This window comes from Eurosta solidaginis, chromosome 4 (genome assembly GCF_040869045.1).
Source record: "Eurosta solidaginis isolate ZX-2024a chromosome 4, ASM4086904v1, whole genome shotgun sequence".
Lineage (NCBI taxonomy): Eukaryota > Metazoa > Arthropoda > Insecta > Diptera > Tephritidae > Eurosta > Eurosta solidaginis.
The window spans coordinates 85,706,511-85,730,067 of record NC_090322.1 but is presented as its reverse complement, the minus strand read 5'-3'; the positions used below and the strand labels follow the sequence as shown (position 1 = coordinate 85,730,067).

The 23,557-nt window shown below is 36.9% G+C and overlaps 1 protein-coding gene across 3 annotated transcripts in view; it reads left to right on the top strand.

Moving 5' to 3' along the window:
• Dbp80 (putative ATP-dependent RNA helicase Dbp80) overlaps positions 1-23,557 on the top strand; it is a 493,971-nt gene that overhangs the window by 198,851 nt on the left and 271,563 nt on the right. For all 3 annotated transcript variants that reach the window (XM_067782226.1, XM_067782225.1, XM_067782227.1), the window contains exon 4: positions 1,123-1,318. In XM_067782226.1, the coding sequence (XP_067638327.1) occupies positions 1,123-1,318 (196 nt within the window). The remainder of the gene's footprint in view (positions 1-1,122; positions 1,319-23,557) is intronic.

Genomic DNA, 23,557 nt, shown 5'->3' with positions numbered 1-23,557 from the left:
CGAACTAAACAGGTTCAAAATTAAGAACATTCGTTGACAAAACTCTGTTAAGTACGTTTTTTTTTTAACCGTGACCGATGGGCTTGTTTTAAGAACCGTTTTTCCAATACGAACGGTGTATTTCACAGTTTGGCCGTGTGGAACTCGGGCCACGCGATCGCAACCGCAACATCATAGCCACTACGACTGCTTGATTGCTTTTACGAAATGTATTTAACATTGCAGTGCACTTAATTTAAGAACATTGTTCTCATTAATAGAACATTTGTTCATATTTTCAGACCAGCAGTTCTCTTTTCAAGAAAATGGTGTCAGTTCAATCATTCATCTTATTCATTTTTAGCGAAGAAAATTGAAAAAGAAGCAATAATTGCTGATTTATTATACTCAGCTGATAACAGAGTATATTAATTTTGTTCGCATAACGGTACCCCGTAACGGCATAAACTAATCGAGATAGATATAGACTTCTATATATCAAAATAATCTGGGCGAAAAAGAAATTCATTTAGCCATGTCCGTCCGTCTGTCCGTAAACACGATAACTTGAGTAAATTTTGAGGTATCTTAATGAAATTTTATATGTAAGTTTCTGGGCACTCATCTCAGATCGCTATTTAAAATTAACGAAATCGGACTATAACCACGCCCACTTTTTCGATATCGAAAATTTCGAAAAACCGAAAAAGTGCCATAATTCATTACCAAACACGGATAAAGATATGAAACTTAGTAGGTACGTTGACCTTATGACGCAGAATAGAAAGTTAGTAAAATTTTGGACAATGGGCGTGGCACCGCCCACTTTTAAAAGAAGGTAATTCAAAAGTTTTGCAAGCTGTAATTTGGCAGCGGAGTATGTTATGTTCGGTTACACCCGAACTTAGCCATCCTTACTTGTTTTTATTATCATTTACAGCGCGTTTGTGAAAATCAGCTGACACACGGGGTAGCAATTTATGTTCTCTCCATGCACTGTAAATGTTGAATAATTTCTGTGGTAGAAGTATCTCTATTAAGGCTTTATTTGCTTATACAGCAATTTATTTCGCTATTATATGTTCTGTATATTTTAAAACCTCTTCAAATAATTCTAAGTACTTAAGTGTTTTTAAACTGTAGAAAACCCGAGCTATTGAAAGGAATTTATGCTATGGGATTTAATGCTCCTTCTAAAATACAAGAGACAGCACTTCCAACGCTGCTGGCGGATCCACCGCAAAATATGATAGCGCAAAGTCAATCTGGCACTGGAAAAACAGCAGCATTTGTTTTAGCTATGCTAAGTCGAGTAGATACGAAATTAGAATATCCTCAGGTAAGACCAACGATTAAAAATAATTTAGTACAGTTGAAAAATTATCTTATCGTTTTAATATTATAAATTTGAAACCTTGGATGTCGAAGAGAAGCTCGGCCTTAGATCTCTTCGGGGGTTATCGCGCCTTACATTTATTTTTTTTTTTTTTTATGTCGAACTACGTTTGTCTTTGTGACTTAACGATGCTGATTATTATTTCCTATGCTGAACGACTGCACAATAATGGCAACAGGCCCTGGCATCTCAATAGATAAACTAGTCTCCAGAATAAGTAATAATCTCTATAATATTTCTGGTTTGCACTTCGATCAAACTCAAATTCTAACCGACCAAGTACGTGGCACTCTATTCGCTTCCTAAGGCAGCTGGTTCTATGTACCGGCCCAGAGAAATGGTTTTGCTGCGTGTGCCGGAAACGAATATTTTTAAGACGATCACACTCCATCCAGTGTGTTACGTGCAAAGGATGTGGTTGCATCGCAAGGGGTGTTCTGGGCTAGGTCCTAACATCCGTCGACGCCGCCATTTTTAAAAATCTTACAGTGCGCGTCCCATATTTCCAACGCCAAAGAAGATGCCATCGATCATGCTAAACCAGCCAAAGCAGTAAGCCGAGACTGGCGTGCCGTTCGCTCAGAATCTACATTTTGTCGAGCATGCATCCGTAATTGTAACTAAAAACCATAGTCATAATAAAATCCTCAAATCTCTTGCCGGCAGCACTTAAGGTAAAGATAAAGAGACGCTCATTACCATTCAAAGCAATTGGCATGCCGCTTGCATGCTACGCGTCCATGATATGGCCGCCAAGCTTAAAGGTAACTCAGTAGAAGAAAACACAGGCCTGAATCAAACCCGACTTACATAATCTATGTCGTGCTTCCAACGTGTCCCCACATGATACCAACCATATTTTCAATTGCAATGTGGAACCACTGCCTTTAACACCCCTCTCACTCTGGTTCACCCCTGTAGAAACTAACTTTCCTTGGACTCCCGTTAGATGATATTGATGACAATTTGTGAGTGGTCGCACCAATTGGATGGGGCGATACAACAGCAACATGATACTATTCATGTCGTGGAATAAAAAGAAAACCCAAATAATGGACGTTCACGCCGATGATCAGTCACCCAAAGATCTTAAGTGTTATGTACAACAGTACAAGTTCGCAGCAAAATCCTCATGTCGGTTGCCGCAAGCTCTACGATCCAGAACTTATCAACTCAGCCGTCTGATCAGAAAAAGTAAAAATAAGTAAAAATGAGTAAAAATACCGCAGCCGGTTTGTGATCGGGTTTCGAGATAATAGAGCAGGTTGCAAAATTGTTCTTTTGGTTGGAACGAAGAAAATAATTCATCCAGGTTCGTTTCAGCAAAATTCAATACGATTTATTATAAAAATGGATTGATAATTGTTGTATATTACATTAATTTTTGTATTCATTGTAGTATTAAATGCTGTTATTAAGTATACATACGTATGTTAAACGTTTATGTATAATGTGTGTGCGTGTGCATGCAATACACTGTCCAAAGCAATATCGGACAAGAGCATTACATGTATGCACACATACTTTTATTTTGTTTCAAGTCAAGCACTGTCCGAAGCAATATTGGACGAGAACCTTCCTATTCGCAAGCATTGTACAGGTTTACAAGTATGATATGTATGAGAGGGAAACAATTTCTTTCCCTTTCTAACACACGGCAGTTTGACACTTCGGTCAGTGTCAAACTAGCGTGGAACCCAGTGGAACCTGCGTGGAACATGAGTTTTGACACTGAACGAAGTGTCAAAATTACCGGGGTTGCTTCGTCGAAAGCGACACAGGGAAGCAAAAAAGGGATCGGAATATCAGATATGGGTTGCTGTGATGGTAAATTTTTTTGAACGAATTTAGTAGGAAATTTAAAGTGCACCCATATGGGTCCTTCAGAAAATTATAAAAAAGTCTTCAATTGGGGTATCTGAGGACGCGTAGTTATTTCAGTATTAAGAATACAAACACGTGAGTTAAGTTTTTCTACCCGTTCAAAAGTTCTCCGCGAAAAACAGTTTGAAACCGAGGTCGACTGCAATAACCCGTCCAAAAAAGCGGAAAGAAAAATGAATAGACGCATTTTGTCCTGTTGTCAATAGTCCGAAGAGAAAAAGTATTCGAATTATTGGAAGCGAGGCCAAAACGCGTCTATTAATACCTCCCCCGACGGTTTTGGTCGTGTTTTAGCAATCGTCCCCGGTAATAAAGTATCACAATTTGTTAATTAAAATTGTCCAAAATATATGGTTATTAAAGAGAGATGTAATTAAGAGCTCGTTTGAAAGTAAATAAGTATATTTCTTTGTAATATAAGAAAAAAAAAATTTTATGCAGTTTTCGATAGCAGCTACTAAACATTTTTTGGTCCTAAGAAGTACAACAGTGCCAAATAGCATCCACAAAAAAAACGAACAAGAACAAGCATTTTATCAGGTGAGCGTGGCTGTGTATGTGCGTGCTGCTACATATCCTACTTGTAGACCTGTACAATGTTCGCAAGCTCGAAGCGAATTGAATTTAAAAATGATCGGCAAAATGAATCTAGGCAAAATTTAGAGAAAATGTTAAAGTAGTTTTGCAGCCAGCGTTGACAGATTGACGACGCCGTCGTCATTTTGACGATTTTCAACTAGAATGACGCTTGGACGATTTTGTAATGAAAAATGACGATTTAAGCCAACATTCCAAATCCGTTTTCTATTCTACATAGTTGCGCCGATAAAGACTGGCTTAATGCTTTCTGTAAACGCCACAAAGACAAGTTAGGTATCCATTCTGCTACTGGAAATTCGTTTGACAGATCAAAAGATATCAATAAATAAAATGTCTTTTGATTTCCTTGAGGAAGAGTTTGAAAAGCACTCATTTTCAGCCACTCACATTTATAATATAGATGAGACGGGGCTGTCCGTTGTGCAAACCAAATTTTCAAAAGTCATTGGAAAAAAGGTAGAAAGCATATTGTAATAAGATACATGAGTGCTTCTGGAAATTTTGTGCCCCCTTACTTCACTCTTCCTAGAAAAATGCGCCACCAGGCTCTCGATCTTCTTGCCACTTATCAGGTCGGGTGCAGCTTCTTGACATATTCACAATGCTTTCTTCATTTTCTCGAATTCACAAAACCAACGAAAGAAGATCCAGTAATGTTGATTTTAGATGGACACTACAGTAATAAATATTGCAGTGATCAACTTAGCTCGTGAAAACGGAGTGCTGATGATATCATTGCCTCCGCATTCCACTCATAAAATGCAACCGCTAGACAGAGCATTCATGACCCCACTCAAGACTTATTACAGTAACGAATTGAAGCGTTTTATGAGAGAAAATGGACGAAAAGTTACTCAATTCCATTTAGTTGGTCTGTTTTCCAAAGCTTATTATAAGGTTCACCGTGGTGTGATGGTAGCGTGCTCCGCCTGCCACACCGTATGCCCTGGGTTCGCACCCTGGGCAAAGCAACATCAAACTTTTAGAAATAAGATTTTTCAATTAGAAGAAAATTTTTCTAAGCGGGGTTGCCCCTTGGCAGTGTTTGGCAAGCGCTCCGAGTGTATTTCTGCCATGAAAAGCTTTCAGTGAAAACTCATCTGCCTTGCAGATGTCGCTCGGAGTCGGCATAAAACATGTAGGTACCGTCCGGCCAATTTGTAGGGAAAATCAAGAGGAGCACGACGCAAATTGGAAGAGAAGGTCGGCCTTATATATCTTCGGAGGTTATCGAAATATTTTTATTGATGCAGACTATATTGCTGCAAATGATATGTATGAGCACGTAACTGCCGAAAACTCTGAAGTTTCCGGGCAAAATAATGCAACTTCGGAGACTGGACGTACTCTTATTTCACCGACATCTAATACAAATCGAGTGACTTCTCCAGAACCTGTGGCATCAACCAGTAAAGGAGTCGTTTCACCATGGCAGATTTTACCATTGCCAAAGATTAGAAAGCCAGTTTCTACCGGAAGAGGAAGAAAGTCAAAAGCTACAGTATTAACAAAATCACCATATAAGAATCAGTTGGAAGAAAGCTTTCGGAAGATCCGGGAAAAAGTGAAGCCAAAATTAAATAGAAAAGGAACCTTCAAAAAACCAGCAGCGAAAGCTAGAAAAGATGAATGTGAAGAATTAACCAGGGACTCCGAAGTAAGCGTCGTCTACGCAGAATCGAACCAAGGGGATTTTGTTGAAATGCCTCCAGACGGAGCAATTTGCTCCTTTTGCGAAAAGTTATGGAAGGACGAAAGAAATATATCAGAATGGTGTGCTTTTGCTTGTTTGCAGTGCGACACGATTTGGGCTCATAACGTCTGCATCCCCAAAAAGAATCCAATTTTTATTTTATTATTAATAGTTTTTAAGCAATTTTGATATTTCCAATAACTTATTCATTTTTAGTATCAACGAGGCAAGGAGGAATTTTATTTTATCTTTTGAGAAGCTATTTATCTTTTATTAATAAAATTGGTAAATTTTAAAAGAAGTTATTTAATATTTTCTTTAGCAAAACTGATCTGGTTATTATTCAGGTTAAATGGTATATTATACCAAATTAGCCTACATTTGCGCACCACATTACCCGCCAATTTTTGGGGAAGCGGCATTTCGGGCTCACCCGAATTTCGTCTTATAAATTGTAAACTGTTGGTGGTATACAACTTTTGATAAAGTGCGCTATAGATGATATTTTACCAAACAAAATGTGACGAAAAAGAAGTGAATTGGACTTTTGGTTACGCCAAATTACCCAAAAACTAAACGCTATACCACAAATGCCGCAGTTCCTCTATTTTGAAGATATTTCTAAGGTTCCTCCAGAAGTTTTTTTGAAAACTACTTCTACTATCAAAAGAGCTGACTCTACATACGCATTTTCTAATTTATGTGCAATCGTTGCAGATCTAATGTGCTTGTCACACTCTTCAGCGAATGTAGAACGATTTTTTTCTAAAATAAATTTAAACAAAACAAAAATCCGAACCGGTCTGGAAACTGATACATAAAAAGGAACATTGATAGCCCATGATTTTTTAAAATTGAATTACTTTTCCTGTCATAATATTGAACCGCAACTAAATATGCTAAAAAAATGAACGCGAAAATGTATAACTAAAAAACTAAAATGATATAAGAGGTTCGATTCGGGCTCAAAGAACAAAAAAAAAAAAAAAAATTATTGCTAAAAAGACTCATGAGCCCATAAACAGATCCCGCATTAAAAAATGAGAGAGCAAAAAATCATAGTTGGCTGGGAAATAAATTTTCTCAGCGTGACGTCACGCTTTTGACAACATGTGTTATTGCTGCCGCAGTGTTCAGACTTTATTCCAATCGTGGTATTTTACTCCACTCTTACCTCCTACTACATTTTTTATCTCGAAGGTTTATGAGGGTCGAGTTGAAAACTAAATAGTATTACATTGCATACGTATGAAAAGCTAATTGTTTACAAGTGACGATTAGATGAAATGGCGCGAATTCATTGTTCGTGTCTCAAGACATGTTTGTTCACATTTTTCTCACAGTTTTTGTACTTTTTTCGTACGGAATGAGAATAGAAGGAGTAAAATGTAAGCAAAAAATGTGTCCGGACGCGATCTGTAAATCTCGCCAAAATTCAACATACAGCACTTCTTGAAAATTAATGTATATAATGAAGTACGTTGAGTCAGTGAGGTAAGCTAACCCTGTTTTCCGATAACAGTCGCCAGTTGGGAGCACCAAGCGAGGTCAAAGCTTCCTCCAGCTGTCTCCCCCAACTTAGTAGAGGTCTTCTCTTTCCTCTGTTTACAAACTGCCGGAGCGTATTCGTTCATCCGTATAACATGACATAGCTAGCGAAGCTTTCTGTTTTTATGCGCTCCACTATCGTCATATCTGCGAAAAGCTTATAGAGCTCCATCATTATACCCCTACTGCGATACTTGCCGTCGACATCACGGATAGGACCATAAATCTTTCGGAGAACTTTTCTCTCGAATACTCCAAGAGCAATCTCATCATCTCCCCACACCTTCCATGATTCCTAGCCATACATCAGGACAGGTACGATGAGTGACTTGTAGAGCGAAAATTTCGTTCGTCGAGAGAGAACTTTACTTTTCAATTGTTATTCTCCGTTTGATTTCTAGGCCGACATTGTTTTTGCTTTTAATGCTGCTTCCCAAATAGACGAAATTCTTCACAGTCTCGAATTTATATCCGTCAACAGTGACGTGGCTACAAAGCCCCGATGACTGCATGTACTTCGTCTTGTCCACATTTACTACAGGACCCACTTTTTTTGCTATCTTATATCAACTCCTCGCCTCCATATTTGAACAACACGGCGGGTACCCCGTCATTACTTGGCACCTTGTGATATTTTAGTCGTGATATCGCCATTCTCACTTCGCCATAGTTGGATGCCCATACTCGTACGTCAGTTACCAGGTCGCCATTATCGTTCCTACAATAATGAAGTACGTTGAGTCAGTGAGGTAAGCTAACCCTGTTTTGCGATAACAGTCGCAAGTTGGGAGCACCAAGCGAGGTCAAAGCTTCCTCCAACTGTCTCCCCCAACTTAGTGAAGGTCTTCTCTTTCCTCTGTTTACAAACTGCCGGAGCGTATTCGTTCATCCGTATAACATGACATAGCTAGCGAAGCTTTCTGTTTTTATGCGCTCCACTATCGTCATATCTGCGAAAAGCTTATAGAGCTCCATCATTATACCTACTGCGGTACTTGCCGTCGACATCACGGATAGGACTATAAATCTTTCGGAGAACTTTTCTCTCGAATACTCCAAGAGCCATCTCATCATCTCCCCACACCTTCCATGATTCCGAGCCATACATCAGGACAGGTACGATGAGTGACTTGTAGAGCGAAAATTTCGTTCGTCGAGAGAGAACTTTACTTTTCAATTGTTATTCTCCGTTTGATTTCTAGGCCGACATGTTTTTGCTTTTAATGCTGCTTCCCGAATAAACGAAATTCTTCACAGTCTCGAATTTATATCCGTCAACAGTGACGTGGCTACAAAGGCCCCGATAACTGCATGTACTTCGTCTTGTCCACATTTACTGCAAGACCCACTTTTTTGCTATCTCTTCGCCTCCATATTTGAACAACGCGGCGGGTACCCCGACATTACTTGGCACCTTGTGATATTTTAGCCGTGATATCGCCATTCTCACTTCGCCATAGTTGGATGCCGGAGCGTGTTTTTCATCATTGGCAATCGGGGTATCGGGTTCGTCTTCCCCCATACTCGTACGTCAGTTACCAGGTCGCCATTATCGTTCCTACAGGAATGTGCCCCGGTCTTGAAACCGTCTGTCATTAAAAGAGCATGAAATATGTATGGTAAACCGAAAATAATAATAATAATATTTTTTCGCGATCAATATCCGGGGAGATAGAGCCCACTTCTTCCAGAATGTGGTGTGCTTATGTGAGCATTAATTAATCATCCTACACGTTTTAGGTCGACTCCATGTGAATCTGATAAGGCAGATAACTTTTTTGCTGAGAAACATTTCATGGCAAAAACACAATCGAAGGGATTGCTAAGCCACCAAATCAATTTGATGTTAGTTGTTCGCCCGCTTTCAAAAAGGAAGAAAAAATATACTCCGAACAATTAATTTTTACTCCGGCGTAGTCGTTTACTCAGGTAAGAGTTTTAAATACTCCGAAAACTGGTAGCGAAATATGAGAGAAATGTAATAAGTCGAAAAACTTCAAAAGCGCTACGTGATCAAACTTTTTTTTTTCAAATTCGCTTACAAATACAACAATTCCGGAATGCTAGATCTTGGCTCATTTGTTTATGAAAAATACTGAAAACAAGTACCTTTTGAATGTAATACAAAATTTATCTTTTAAGATGTTTTTGTTATTTAAAAAATAAAACGAAATGAATTGAAAACGATTTTATATGTTGTATGTGGCAACAAAAAATAACAATCAAAGACAATTTTCAGAAAAGTGCTTATAAAGTTAATATTGTTGAATGAAATCCGGCGATCTCATTTACGTCCCCTGGTAATAACCGAACTTCGTTATTGGTTGTGGCTGCGTCTGACGACTTGCAAAAAAATATATGGCAACGCTGGTTGCAGCTTAACATAAAATGCACATTTACAGACATGTTTTACGTAGTAGTCAATTACATTGCAGGTATGTTACATATTGTGTTTATCTACACAAACAAAATAGTATGCCGGTTCGACCTCACGGCAACTCGAAATGAAATGAAAAGAAGGAAACGAAGCAAAGAAATTAAAAAAAAGATAATATAAAAATATCTAGGTTTATTGAAGAAGAAGAAACCGCATATACGAAGATATATGCGGGTGAAAAATCGAATTTAAAATGAAGAATATAAATCTCAATAGATATAAAAATTTATAAGATTAAATATTACCGAAGAAGTATGTATTTTACCTTAGCTTCGAAATGCTGCTGTGGAACGCTGTCTCAACTGCTGTCGTAGTAGAAGACTATGCCTTTGCAGTTCAGCGCAGCGTTAACGAACAGCTGTGAATGAAGAAAACCAATGGTTCCCAACTATTGAAGGTGTCTGGCTTCAATATATTGCTTAGATAGAATAATATTATTGAATGACGAAGGGCAGCCTTGTTACAGTCTCCCCTTAGGATGCTGAAACCTTCTCGATGGTGAAATATTAAATAATTTGAAACGCGCTGTGAGGCTTGCGTCTTGAAATATTAAATAATTCGAACGCGCTGTGAGGCTTGCGTCTAGAAAATTATTCTTTATTTGAAAATGCTTTCTCTCTCTTACATTACAAATACGTATTTACACTAATACCTAAAAGTACCTACATTCCTAGTACATATATATGACAAGTCAGCATATTATTATTCTAGTGACCTATTTACGTACATATGCAATTAGATACATATAAATATTTTGGCAGTCACATTGACCATTGACTGATCGATAAGTGGGTTGGTCAATGTGACTGGTTGACAAATGTAAACGACTGTGCATTGCATTTGCAAGCTTTAATAACCCATTGGTGAACTCCCGATGAGCACGCATAAATATTTGGGTCGGCTATTTGTGTGGTCTATAAGTGCTTGTGTATTTAGTATTGTTAAGTGCATTGAGAACAAGGGGTATTTCCATGTAAAGGCTGATTTCCATTAGGTAAAAACTACTGACATCAAGTGACAGCTGGTCATTTGGTGTCAAAAGCAAATTATTAGTGTCAAATTCCTTCGTCAAAACTACGCGTCAATTCATTGACCTTCCGTTTACATTTCTGATGTCAAACCTTACGTGTCAGTTGATTGACATTCCATTTTCATATTTGATGTAAAAGCTTAAACGTAATTTTTTGGCAGCTGACCAGCTTGATATAAATATAAAGAATATTTGAAAGTGATCAGCTTTATATAAATATAAAGAATATTTGAAAGTAAAATAATATAAACAAATAAAATGCATAAAAATATAAAAATTAATATAGCTACTGCCGCTCTTTGTTTGTTAACATCGCTACTAACTTAGAAAAATAAAAGGTATAACCAAAGAAAGCCGAAGCAGTGGTGGATTCGACCGGTCTGCGGAACAGAGAGACATGTGGGTTGTACTCTACGTTGCGTACTAAGCTGGTCCAGCGGGATCCAAAGTGGCTAAGCAATTTTTTGCGAATGTCTGTGGAAGATTTTGATTTTCTCACTCCATAGATTTGCAAGAAAAAAAAAAACAGTTTTTTGAAAACCTATTTCGGTTGGGGAAAGAATTGCTGTTACTTTGCGTTATTTAGCAACTGGCGAAAAACTGGGGAAAACCACCATTTGTAAGATAATACATGAGACGTGTCGGGCTCTTTATACTGTTTTAGGAGAAGAATTTTTAAAGGTGGCTGAGCGTACCATGTGTACTCCTGCAAAAGCGTTAAAAAATATGTATGTTATCTTCCATAAAGGTTCCGAGCACCCATTACGAATGGATCTAGGCAGCTCCATAATATCTGCTATTTCTTGCCAAAGAGCTTCCCTGGCATTCCTGTCCTTATACTCTTTAGACAAGAAGTTCCAGGTCCCCTCCCTCGACTCCACTTCCTTAATTAATTTTTCAGTTCGCTCGTTGGACCCATGTTCTGCTAACTTTCGCACTCTTTCTTTTGTTGCAGGGGTTGGTGGCGTGGCTTCCATTTCGTCCATTTATCTATTTTTCATAAATTAAATGAGAATAATTTAAATATATCAATCTTTACATATTATATTACAAAAATTTATTTACTTACCTTAAATTTGCAAGTCGATTTTTGCGCAGTTTATTGAAGAAATCAGCTGTGTAAATATCAAACGTAGAGAAAAATGCCAACATGCTGCCAAATGCATTTTGACAGTCGAATGATGCCATATCAACTGGCAAACAGGAATCGGGCCGTTTGCATTTAGCTGACATTTTAATTGACACTGCGTAGTGAACGACAAACCACAAACAAAAATGACACTATATGACAACCCGTTTTCATTAAAATGGCAACGTTTGGCGTGAAATTTGACATAATGAAAACCAGCCATAACACTACAATGGTGCATACTACTGGGTGGCCCTTCGCGTTGTAACCAAAACCTCTAGCCCTTCTTGATTGCGTCTTTGTGAATTGGATAAGATTATTAGCCCAATTCTAAGCAAAAATTCCTTGCGAGTTTTTTCCTTTCTCCCATTCCTCGTATTCTAAATAAAAAATCCATGTAAGTTTTTTGACTTCTTATTCTGAAAAATGTTCGAAAAAGGGAAAACCGGTTATGAAGAAGAGTAGGTATTATGAATGTGAATAAAAGGACGATTTTCTTTTTAGGAGTTTTTTCACATGTTGAATTAAAGGGAATGCATCAAAATAGTTTAAGTGTACCATTTCTTATACGAAAAAACACTAATTTATACACATTTTTGCTAAAATACATTAACATTCTACTACAAAACTCCTTGTTACAGTCCAAAAGCATATAAATAAGCAACGGAGGAGTTCTTAGCGAATTAGATGCAGTCATCCAGAAATTGCGTTACTTCCCACTATTTCAATCTCGTTATTAATATTTTGTATACTGTTCACAAAAAATGTATTTAGTTTATTAGCTATGTCTTTTTCATCGCTGTATATTATATTATTTATTTCCATTTTTGTTATCGGAGTTTTCTCTTTTTTTAAATTAACTGTGTCTTTTAAATATTTCCACATAAGCTTATTGTTTTGTCTATTAGCCAAGATTTTACTTTCCAGGTACCTGTTTTTCTTAATCTTAATTAGTTTTTTGTAGTGTCTGTTAAGGCTTTTGTACTGCCTCCAGTCACCACTCATTTATAGGGATAACTTGTTCCATAACTTAAGTGAAACAGGTAAATAAGTAAAATTTTTATTAAATTAGCTAATTTCATATCGGTTTTTTTATTTTTATTTTTTTATTTTTATCTATACACGTGTAAGTCACATTAAACAATGATCATATTATATGTTTGTCTATAGTTTTTCACATCAATTATTTCTATATGTGAAGTATCCTGGGCTAGAATCTTTTCAATATCACCATTACTAAGAATTCCTTCAGTTTCAATTTCACGATATTCAAAGCACTTGATGCCCAACATCTTTTCCACGTATCTACTATCATAAGTACAACGAATTGGTAGATCAAAATTATCATATTCCAATTTAAAATGCCGATAAAATGCTTGTTTTGCCTCAATGATTCCTCCAATATCAGATTCCTTTTCAATTAGCTCTCTACGAAATGCCTCTATAGCTTCATCTATGGTAAAAGTTCTCAAAGGCTTCCCTTACGTTGAAAAATCACCTTTAGACGATGGTGCGATTGTTGTGGATGGTGAAAATAATGGCATCGTTGACAACACTCAATGTTCTTCTTCGTCATTCGTTAAAAGAGGCTCACTTTGTTTTAGTAATAATAATGAAATATGGATTGATAGAATACACTGGACCACGAATTTCAACTTTTTTTCTTTACCAGAAACGCCGTTATGAAATTCGTATGTAAAATCACCCCCTGATTTCGAAAATTGAGTTCATTTTTGATTCTATGGTACCGTTTTTGAGATATTTGCAATTTACCGTTAAAAAACCAAAAAGATGGCTCCCTTTAATTACGTATATCTCACGAACGGGTCAAGCAATTGCAAATAAGTTTACAGAATCGGAAAGACAATAAAATTTGCTATAAATGCATCATACATTGTTTTTTGCTCAATCATATAGTTTTCGAGATATTAGCTCATCATTTCAGATTTTTGTTTTTTTTTTATGAAAAAATATGAAAAAAATTACTTTTTGCGAGGGCAGCATTCCAAAACCACAACTTTTTTTCCAAATATTTTTTATTTACGTAAAGCTCTGTTTAATTAGAAAAAAGATAAGCTATCATCGAAGAAAATCGATGCAAAACTACGTAAGTTATAAGCGATCAAATAAAAATACCCAGGTTGCGCAACTTCAATGTATGTATACATACATATATTAAAGGTATAAAGTGCAATCCGGATAAACGAATAACACCATAACAATGATAATACTTTTTCTTTAAATAAATCAAGTAGTACTTTTAATACTCGAATTGTTTTATAGTAGGTAGAGTGGTTGGGTTCGAAAGCTGCTGTAGGCATGTAGTTATAAACATGTATTTCCGTCACTTATGGGTAAGTATGCAGGTAGATTTTCAAAATTATAAGACACAGAAAATTTTTAAAGCCTACATCTAAAGCAGGTAGTATTTTCTTTTCCCGGCTTCGTATAAAAAAGAAACCTTTCTGTTTAGGTAAGATTTGATTTTTTTAATTTTATTCTTGTTCCGAGTATAAATATGAGTTAATGCGCCTTGAAACTTCATAACATCTGCAAGGCTCGCCGGAGATAGTTCAGTTCATAAGTCAAATTTCAAAACCGTGATTTAGTAAAAAAAATAAAATGAGTAAAAGGACGCGAGAATTTGAGTGTAATAACGATCCAGATATGTTCTGTTTCATGTGTGGCCAATATACTATCATAAGGCGACGACGAGTGTTCTCAGATCATATCAAAACTTTATACTCCAAGTATTTTGGCATTGAGCCTAAAAATGCTGAAAAACCATAGACACCGAACACTTTGTGTACATCGTGTCGAGTAGAATTGATTCAACCGGAATCCGGACAACAAATAAAATGTGATACACCAATGATATGGAGAGAACCTACTTGCCATTCAATAGAGTGTTATATTTGTCAAACAAAAGTACTTGGCGTTGGAAGATCAAGAATAGTAACCTATGCCAGCGTACCTACAGTGACATTACCAGTACTACATTCAACGGCAGTTGCGGATCCAGTTCCATTGTCAACAGTAACATCTGAGTGCGGGGAATCAAGTTGTACTGAATTTCGCATGGGAAAGGAGAGAAACGTTCTATCACAAGCACAACTTAATGATTGGATAAGAGATTTGGAACTATCCAAGGAAAAGGCCGAGATCCACACTTCTCGTATGCAACAATTTAAATTTGTATCATCCGATGTTAAGGTGATATATTGTAGAACTCGTCACGAACCATTTTCCAAACACTATACCAAGAAAGACATTATATGCTACTGCAACGACATTCCTGGTTTATTCAAAGAGTTTGGTCAAACATACGATTCAAAAGAGTGGCAATTGTTCATAGACAGCAATAAACTGAGTTTAAAGGCTGTATTATTGCATATTGGTAACAAAAAGCCTTCTATCCCGCTAGCGCATGCAGTAAATACAAAGGAAACCTACGAGGAAATGCAAAAACTACTCAAATTTATCAAATATGAAGAGCATGATTGGAAAATATGTTCTGATCTCAAAGTTGTTGCAATGCTATGCGGTCTACAAAGTGGCTACACCAAGCACTGCTGCTTCCTCTGCAAGTGGCATAGCCGAGCTCGTAAGGACCACTACGTCAGAAAGGATTGGCCGGAAAGAGTCGAGTTTACCGTTGGTGTGGATAACATCAAATACACCCCTCTTGTCAAGAAAGAGAAAATCATACTTCCACCCTTACACATCAAGCTTGGTCTCATTAAAAACTTTGTTAAAGCTTTGGACAAAGGAGGCGAAGCATTCGACTATTTGAAAAAAATTTTTCCAGATATTTCTCAAGCCAAGATAAAGGAAGGTATTTTTGTCGGACCACAAATAAAAAAGTTGATCAACAATAATCAATTCAAAGGACTACTCTCATCAGTTGAGGCAGCAGCGTGGGAATCCTTTGAAAACGTCGTTGCTTCTTTTCTCGGTAGACACAAAAGCCCTAACTACGAGCAGATAGTGAACGACTTAATCAATAATTATGCGAAAATGGGTAAATATTAAAGGCTTATTAAAATTAATTTCCCAAAATTCTATAACTTGTTTACCTAACTAATATTTTCTTTCCAGGCGTAAATATGTCGCTAAAAATTCACTTTCTGCACTCACATTTGAGCTTTTTTCCGGCAAATCTTGGCGACGAAAGTAACGAACATGGTGAAAGGTTTCATCAGCAAATGAAATTAATTGAAAATCGATATCAAGGATTCTGGGACGTCGCAATGATGGGTGATTACTGCTGGTTTCTCATAAGAGAATCCGATCCTAAACTGAATAAGCGTCAAATTCGAACACATAATTATTTCGACTACATAGTAAAATAAAATTAAGATAAAGATTGTTAGAAAACATAAATAAATTTAAAAAAAAAAAGTTAAAAATATGGGTAATTTCATTCATAAATTGAACTTTTAACTAAATAGAAACATAGCATAGCTAGATATTTCACTCTTCTTTATACCATACATACGTTTTGAGGTATACGTTGAAATTGCGCAACCTGGGTATTTTTATTTGATCGCTTATAACTTACGTAGTTTTGCATCGATTTTCTTCGATGATAGCTTATCTTTTTTCTAATTAAACAGAGCTTTACGCAAATAAAAAATATTTGGAAAAAAAGTTGTGGTTTTGGAATGCTGCCCTCGCAAAAAGTAATTTTTTTCATATTTTTTCATAAAAAAAAAAACAAAAATCTGAAATGATGAGCTAATATCTCGAAAACTATATGGTTGAACAAAAAACAATGTATGATGCATTTATAGCAAATTGTATTGTCTTTCCGATTCTGTAAACTTATTTGCAATTGAGTTACCCGTTCGTGAGATATACGTAATTAAAGGGAGCCACCTTTTTGGTTTTTTCGAATAACGGTAAATTGCAAATATCTCAAAAACGGTACCATAGAATCAAAAATGAACTCGATTTTCGAAATCAGGGGGTGGTTTTACATACGAATTTCATAACGGCGTCTCTGGTAAATTTTGGCCGTCGACCAGTGTTATCATTACTATTCGGCAAGTTAAATTAAATTGAATACTTTTCGAGTATTGGTTTATCGCAAGCGCATTACTATCTAGGTTTTCCCAAAATGGTGCCCCGTGGGTAGTTTTGAAAACATATAAGAATAATGAGATATAAAATTTAAAATGCATTGTGATATATCCCTTAGTTCACGTCAATTTAAAATGAGGTTGATATTAGAAAACAATGTATTTATATACTTACTTTTCTTCTTCTTCTTATTCTAACCCTTGTAAAATAAAAAAACACTAAAGTTAAGATTTCTAATTCTATTTTATTTCATTATAAATTTAAATAACTGCCCGATATGTATTTGAACAAAATATATGCTGATTTTAAAGCACAACGAATTTTTCGTTGGTTGATTTTCACATTACAATAGCCCCCCATTTAAAATCTGAGCTCGATACTCTCCTGCGCTGATGAACTTCTAAGCTCTTTTTTTCTTGCAGTCAGAACGCAAAACAAACAATTCGAAGCTTTTTCTTATAGATCAGCTAGAACGTATGCGCCTAAATGCGGGCACACAAACTAATAAGAAGATACACAAAATGTTTAGTCTTCATATTTATTTGCGGTTTTATGAAATTCTCACATGCATATATATATGGACCAGCATGTGCACACAACCATATGTGACGGCATGTACACACAAACTTATAACCTAACAAAAAAGACAAATAAAATGTTCAATTGGCCCCTGATCGGGTTTCTATGTTTTATACTTGCGGAAAATTCTGATAACGAATTTAATTAAGTGAAATACAGCATGAAGTTTTGTTTACATATATACATATAAATATGTTTCAATGTTGTACGGTTAAGGTTTCTTATCAGTGTGGTTTAATAAAATTCCCATGTACAAACATATGTGACGGCATGTACACACAAACTTATAACCTTACAAAAAAGACAAACAAAATGTTCAATATTCATATTTAAAAAATTATAATTTATGTATATGCTGTCATTTTTAAGGAGCTCAAATGGAAAATTATGAGTTCAATATTAAGATAACCTTTAGTTAATTATGAAATTCTCACATGCATATAAATATGGGCCAGCATCAGCATGTGCACACAAACTTACAATCAAATAAAATGCTAAACAAAATGTTCAATATGCCCCTGATCGGGTACCCAACAGGCCCGTTTTGCAGACGAGAAAAAAAAGGGGCGGTTTTACAAGTGCCCATCGACTTCTTTTTGTAGACGAGAAAAAAAGGGGGTTGGGGTTGGGGGTTGGGAGTTGGGATTGGGCGGTACTACAGGTGTCCAACTGCTACTTTTTGTAGACGAGAAAAAAGAGGGTGGTGGGGGGATTGGGAGCAGTCGCTCGATTAGAAATCTATGGGACTCTTTAAAAACGCTCGGGTGAAGTCTAGGACTCATTAGAAATATGAGGGGACATTTAAAAATTTGCGGCTCTTTAAAAATGTAGGGCCCTCCCATTTAACGATCCTCTCCTGAACGGCTAAGCTCTGCTAAAAGCAAAAAGCTCTAAGCTTTTTCTTATACATCAGCCAGAACACAAACCGGAAGAACGTATAATGAGTTGATAGGGTGAGTCATGTTCCGAGTTTTTATATATAAAATGCAAAAAGCTCCAAGCTTAAGAACGTATGCGCCTAAAAGTAGGCAACGAAATCTTTTGCTGTATATATATGTGTGTGGGTGTGTATATACTTTCCTTTCTCATTTTTCCTTTCTCCGTTTGAGATGGAATCCCCATTTCCCTACTACTATGGTGTACTCTAAATAAGAATAAATACAGCACTTTGCTGAATAATAATATTTTTTTTGATGTTGCATTAGAACATTCACTAATCGTTGGAAGGCACTTTCCAATTATGACAATTGCAACGTCATCCGCGTAAGCCGTAAGTTTTACGGGTCCCTCATCAAATCGCCTGAGCAGTTGGTTGATGACCAGCGTCCACAGCAAAGGTGACAGCACCCTCCCTGCGGCGTTCCCCTGTCCACTGATTTCGTGGCTTCGTACAATCCCCATTGTGATGTAATCTTCCTGCAATTTAACATGCAGCCGATCCATCTGGTTAAGGCTGGATGTACTTTAATGTAATTAAGACCATCCATAATCGCCCATTTAGAGACATTACTGAAAGCCCCGGCAATGTCTAAGAAGACTCCTAGAGCATATTCCTTATATTCCAGGGCTTTTTCTACGCTTATTAGCACCCTATACAATGCGGTGTCTACCCACTTGCCTTTGGTGTACGCATGTTGTGTTGTGGAGAGCAGCTTTTCATCCACGTTGGACTTTATGTACACATCTATCAGCCTCTCAAAGGTTTTGAGCAGAAATAATGTTAAGCTAATGGGTCTGTAATCTTTGGCGTACTGTAGCGGCAGCCTGTGGGTTAATGCAACATTGCAAAAGTCCGAACACCGCTGTATCTGTGGGTTAACAGCAAAGGAGTTACCCTTATGTGTGTTAGTAACGTGATTTAGATGTATGAATGTGTATCTGTTAGTGTGGGTGAAATTAGTATCGTGAAAGTTTGTGTCTGTCGTTTTCCGCTAAAATAGGATTGTATGTATTGGTGTCTTTCGATCTTGAGTGAAAGTGGTGAGAAAGAAAGGCTTTTGAGTTATGGGATACGACCGCCAAACGATTGCAGAGCATGTCTCAAAAGAAAAGTTGACTTAAGTGAGTGCGGAAGCAAGTTTTAATTATATATATATTTCTTTGTAAAAAAAAAGGGTTCGCGATTTTTCTTATAATACCGTGCTAACGGGTAATTTAGCAGAATCCCAAGCAACCGGGATCCCATACCCTGGTTGCCAACAGCCACAGGTGAGTCCAGTGAAACCCCCTTCCCCAGTCCAGGGTGCATATGGACTAATAGTGAAAATAAATTGAAAAAATGTTAAAAGTGAAAATTAACCTAAATAAAATTACATACCTACAAATAATAAAATTTAGTGAAATAAGTGAAATTATATACAAAGATAAAATTAAGTAAAAAATAAAATAAAATAATGAAAGTTAAAAGTAAAATTTAATTAAAATAAATTAACTAAAATTATAAAATAAAATAAAATATAAAACTAATTAAAATAAATAAAATTACATACATAAATAAATAAAGCCAAATATTTAATAAAAATCTAATGGATAAAATTAAGTAAAATAAATAAAACCAAATGAATAAATAAAATTACATAAATAGGTATAATAAAATAAATAAATAAAAGCAAATAAATAAATAAAATAACATAACTCGATGAAATTCAATAAATATAATAAGTCCGCATGCACCCTAATGTGTCTTTCTCGTCCGCCATGGCCCTAGTCCCTAATACTCTTCCCTCTACACATTTAGATTGCTGCGCAAAAATTTGAAGTTGCCACCATCATGAGCCACAAACAATAAAATAAGGCGGGGTAGTATTAAAATTAAAGGAACTTGCCCCACCAGCCACCAACATAGTCCTAAACACACAAAAGCGGGGTAATATTTCATATAGAGGAAGGGGAAGCATACAGACGGTGCCAGGCTATACGTCAAGGGAGTAGAGGGGCATCTGAGCGCTCCTGTCCTGGCACCACAATCATTAAACTTGAGCATAGCCTGGAGGAACACTAATTGGAGGAGAAAAGTAAGCCCGAGGAGAGAGGCCAAGAAGGGAGCAGAGTTATCCGTGCGCCGCTGCCGGAATCTATATTGTTTTTTTTTTATATTGCATTTGAATTTTGTTGAACTTTGTTGAGATTTTTTTTAGTTAGTTTTAATAACGGTTTCATTACGTTGAGTTTGATTAGTTCGAATTTTAAATTTAGCTTGTTAAGGTAATCTAACTGAATTCTAAATCTTTTCAATTTCCTTGTGATTTTTTTACTTTTATGAATTTATTTTGTTCTTGAGACCTGTGTAATTGTTAATATTTCCCCTGTTGCGCTCCGTTTCCTTACTCCTGCCCACCGTCTTTACTATCTTTTCAACAGTCCACTGTGACTTATTTACCTATTATTTCCTTACCTTACCTTTCTTGCCTATCTTTCCACATTTAACCTTTTCTTGGTCTTTTTGTTCGCTTCAATACCTAATTCCTTTTATTTTGCTTTCCGTCTCTTGGCTTTTTTTTACTTTTTTTCACTTTTTCCCATTTTTTTTCAACTTTTTTTTTTTATTGCGTTACCTTTAAATATTGCCATTAATTTTTTCTAACTTTCTAACACCTTTTGCCTTCTGGCTTTGATGTCGTTTTTATCACGTTTCCGGTTTTCTTTTTCTTTTTTTGCAACCAGTGCATTTTTCTCTGTTATTTATTTATATTTTTCTTCCTTTGTTGCGTCCCTCTTTCATTTGCACTTTTATTTGTTTTACATGAAACTATTAAAATTACCCATGGTATTAGTTGAGTTTCCAATTAACTTTTAAATATTAATTATTAAACTTCATAACCATTAATTTTTTTATATAATTTTTATCTTTTTTTATATTATTGATTTTTGCGTCGAGCTAACCACTCGTAAAATCTTTGATCCGGGCCGCAACCGCATGCCCGAATAACTTTGTAATCTTTCATTATCACCTCTTCCACCGATCGACTTTCCAATATACCATTTTTCCCTTGGGCATATGTATGTTTATGTATGTAGGTTACGCCTTTCAACTTTGCAGCAACGCTCTCTCTTCGACGCTGGCGCCTCCGTCGCGGGATTGATCGGTAAGTGCTAGACGTTTAAGCTATTGATATTACGTAGGTAGACATACTGATAAACATACACATATATCTGTATAAAAGTAAAAAAGGGCAAACTTGTCGGAAGCCAGGAGAGGGCGATAATCGATTGGGCTACAGTGGCGGTCCGATAATCAGGTACACGGCGACAATTAGCAATTTTCAGTTGACCCTTTCATTCGTTTTTTTTTGTTTCGTTTAATACTAAAGGTTTTTTTTTTTACGTAAAATAAATTCCGAGTAAAATTTGAACAACTTTTTTTATTCTCATTACTGTCGATTTTCCCCTTGATTTAAAGTTTTTGCGTTAAACCTTTTTTCGTTAATAAATTAAAAGCTCTCTTTAAGCTTCCTAAGTTTTTTTACCGTATCCTCTATATATCTGTCTATGTATGAACGCAACGTAGGGTTCGATACATTAGCATTAGGTAAGTATCTTTTAGTTTTAGTCTTAAGGAAAAATCAATATAATTGAAGTTTTTTTGAATTTTTCTTTTACGCTAGGATAAGTAATTAATAAAGCGTCTTTTATAACGTTTTTTTGCTGAAATTCAAACTCTCATATTTATTAGGTTTATGGGTTGAGTATATCTCATAATGAGCGGCTAAATAACGTTCAATTGGTGTGGGTGTTGCACGAGTGCAATATAGGGGGCGTGTATGTGGGGCGACGGTGACAGACTAGACAGTCTAGGAATATGGGACATTTACGTACAGACAAATGTCAGGATTAGGGGGCGTAGCTAAAGCTCCGGAGTCAGTGCAACGCCCAAGGCTGTGTCAAGGTTTAACGCAGAAGGGAGGGATGACTACATCTGACACGGACAGGCCTTTTCTTTCTTCTCTTTTTTTGTTTGTATAACTGTAGGTAAGGCGGGTGAGCAAAAACTCACCCCACCCGATGAACTAGCAAGGGCTTGCCTGCATGCCAAATGCCACCTCCGCCTTACCCTAACAGTCAGTTATACAATAGTACACGTGACCGATCTTTCCCGCCTTTGGTAGGAAAGCTACACGAGCAGTTATCCAAGAGTGCGGTACATGATTCAGTCTTATGCACCCATCGAATATTATTTTAAGCTATTCCACGACCGCCCCACTTGAGGCTTGTAGCATGGCCGGGAATATACCATCTGGGCCCACTTGATCCTGGTATCGGTCACCAAGCCCGTCACTACCCGCTTCGTGATCGAAGTGTGACTGCTGTCTTCTGGCTCTTCTAAACCATCTCTCGATGGGAAATGTGTATCGAGAAGCACCTCAAGGGATTCCTCAATATTACGTGACCATTCCCCGTTCTCTTTCTTTATTAGTCCGTGGACTATATTTCCCTTTGCTGGGGACTTTTCTCAACCGTGCTGTTTCGCTGGAGCACTCTATGTCCGTACAGAAACTTTTCCATGAGATTATCTTCGCCCTGGAAATTTCACGCTTGTATATCCTCAGTAGATCCCTGTACTCGTCCCGACACGCTTCGCTTTGCGCGGTCTTTGCTAGCTTAAACATTTCTTTAACCTGTCTTCTTAGAAGATTCAGCTCATTGCTCCACCATGGCGACTTTGCTTTTCCTCTGAATCTTCTTAGAGGGCGAGCTTTGTTATACGCAGTCATAAGCGTCCTAGTTAGGTATTAATTAGACTCCTCCAGTTCTTCCACACTGGCAACCTCTTTGGGTTGTCCCAGTTTCGTTTCTACCTGTTTCTGGAATTTTGTCCAGTTTGTTGACCTAGGGTTTCTAAAGGTTCCTCCCTTCTCTACTCTCTTTAGGGGGATGCTGAAGCTGATATACGCATGGTCGGAGAAGGTTGGCCTATCAAGAGCCATCCAATCATACCTTGATATATCACGTTCGGAGCTCATTGTAATATCTAAAACATTGCTGGATGTTGGACCAATGTATGTAGGGACACTTCCCCTGTTGGCTATCTGCAAATTGGTTTGCAGGATGTAACAAAATAGAAATTCGCCTCTCTCGTTCGTATCTGATCCTCCCCACGCATTGTGGTGCGCATTTGCAGCTGCGCCTATGACCAACTGCCGTTTGCGCTCTTCATCCTGTACTAGCCTCTTGCACTCCATCGGCGGAACCTCCGCAACAGG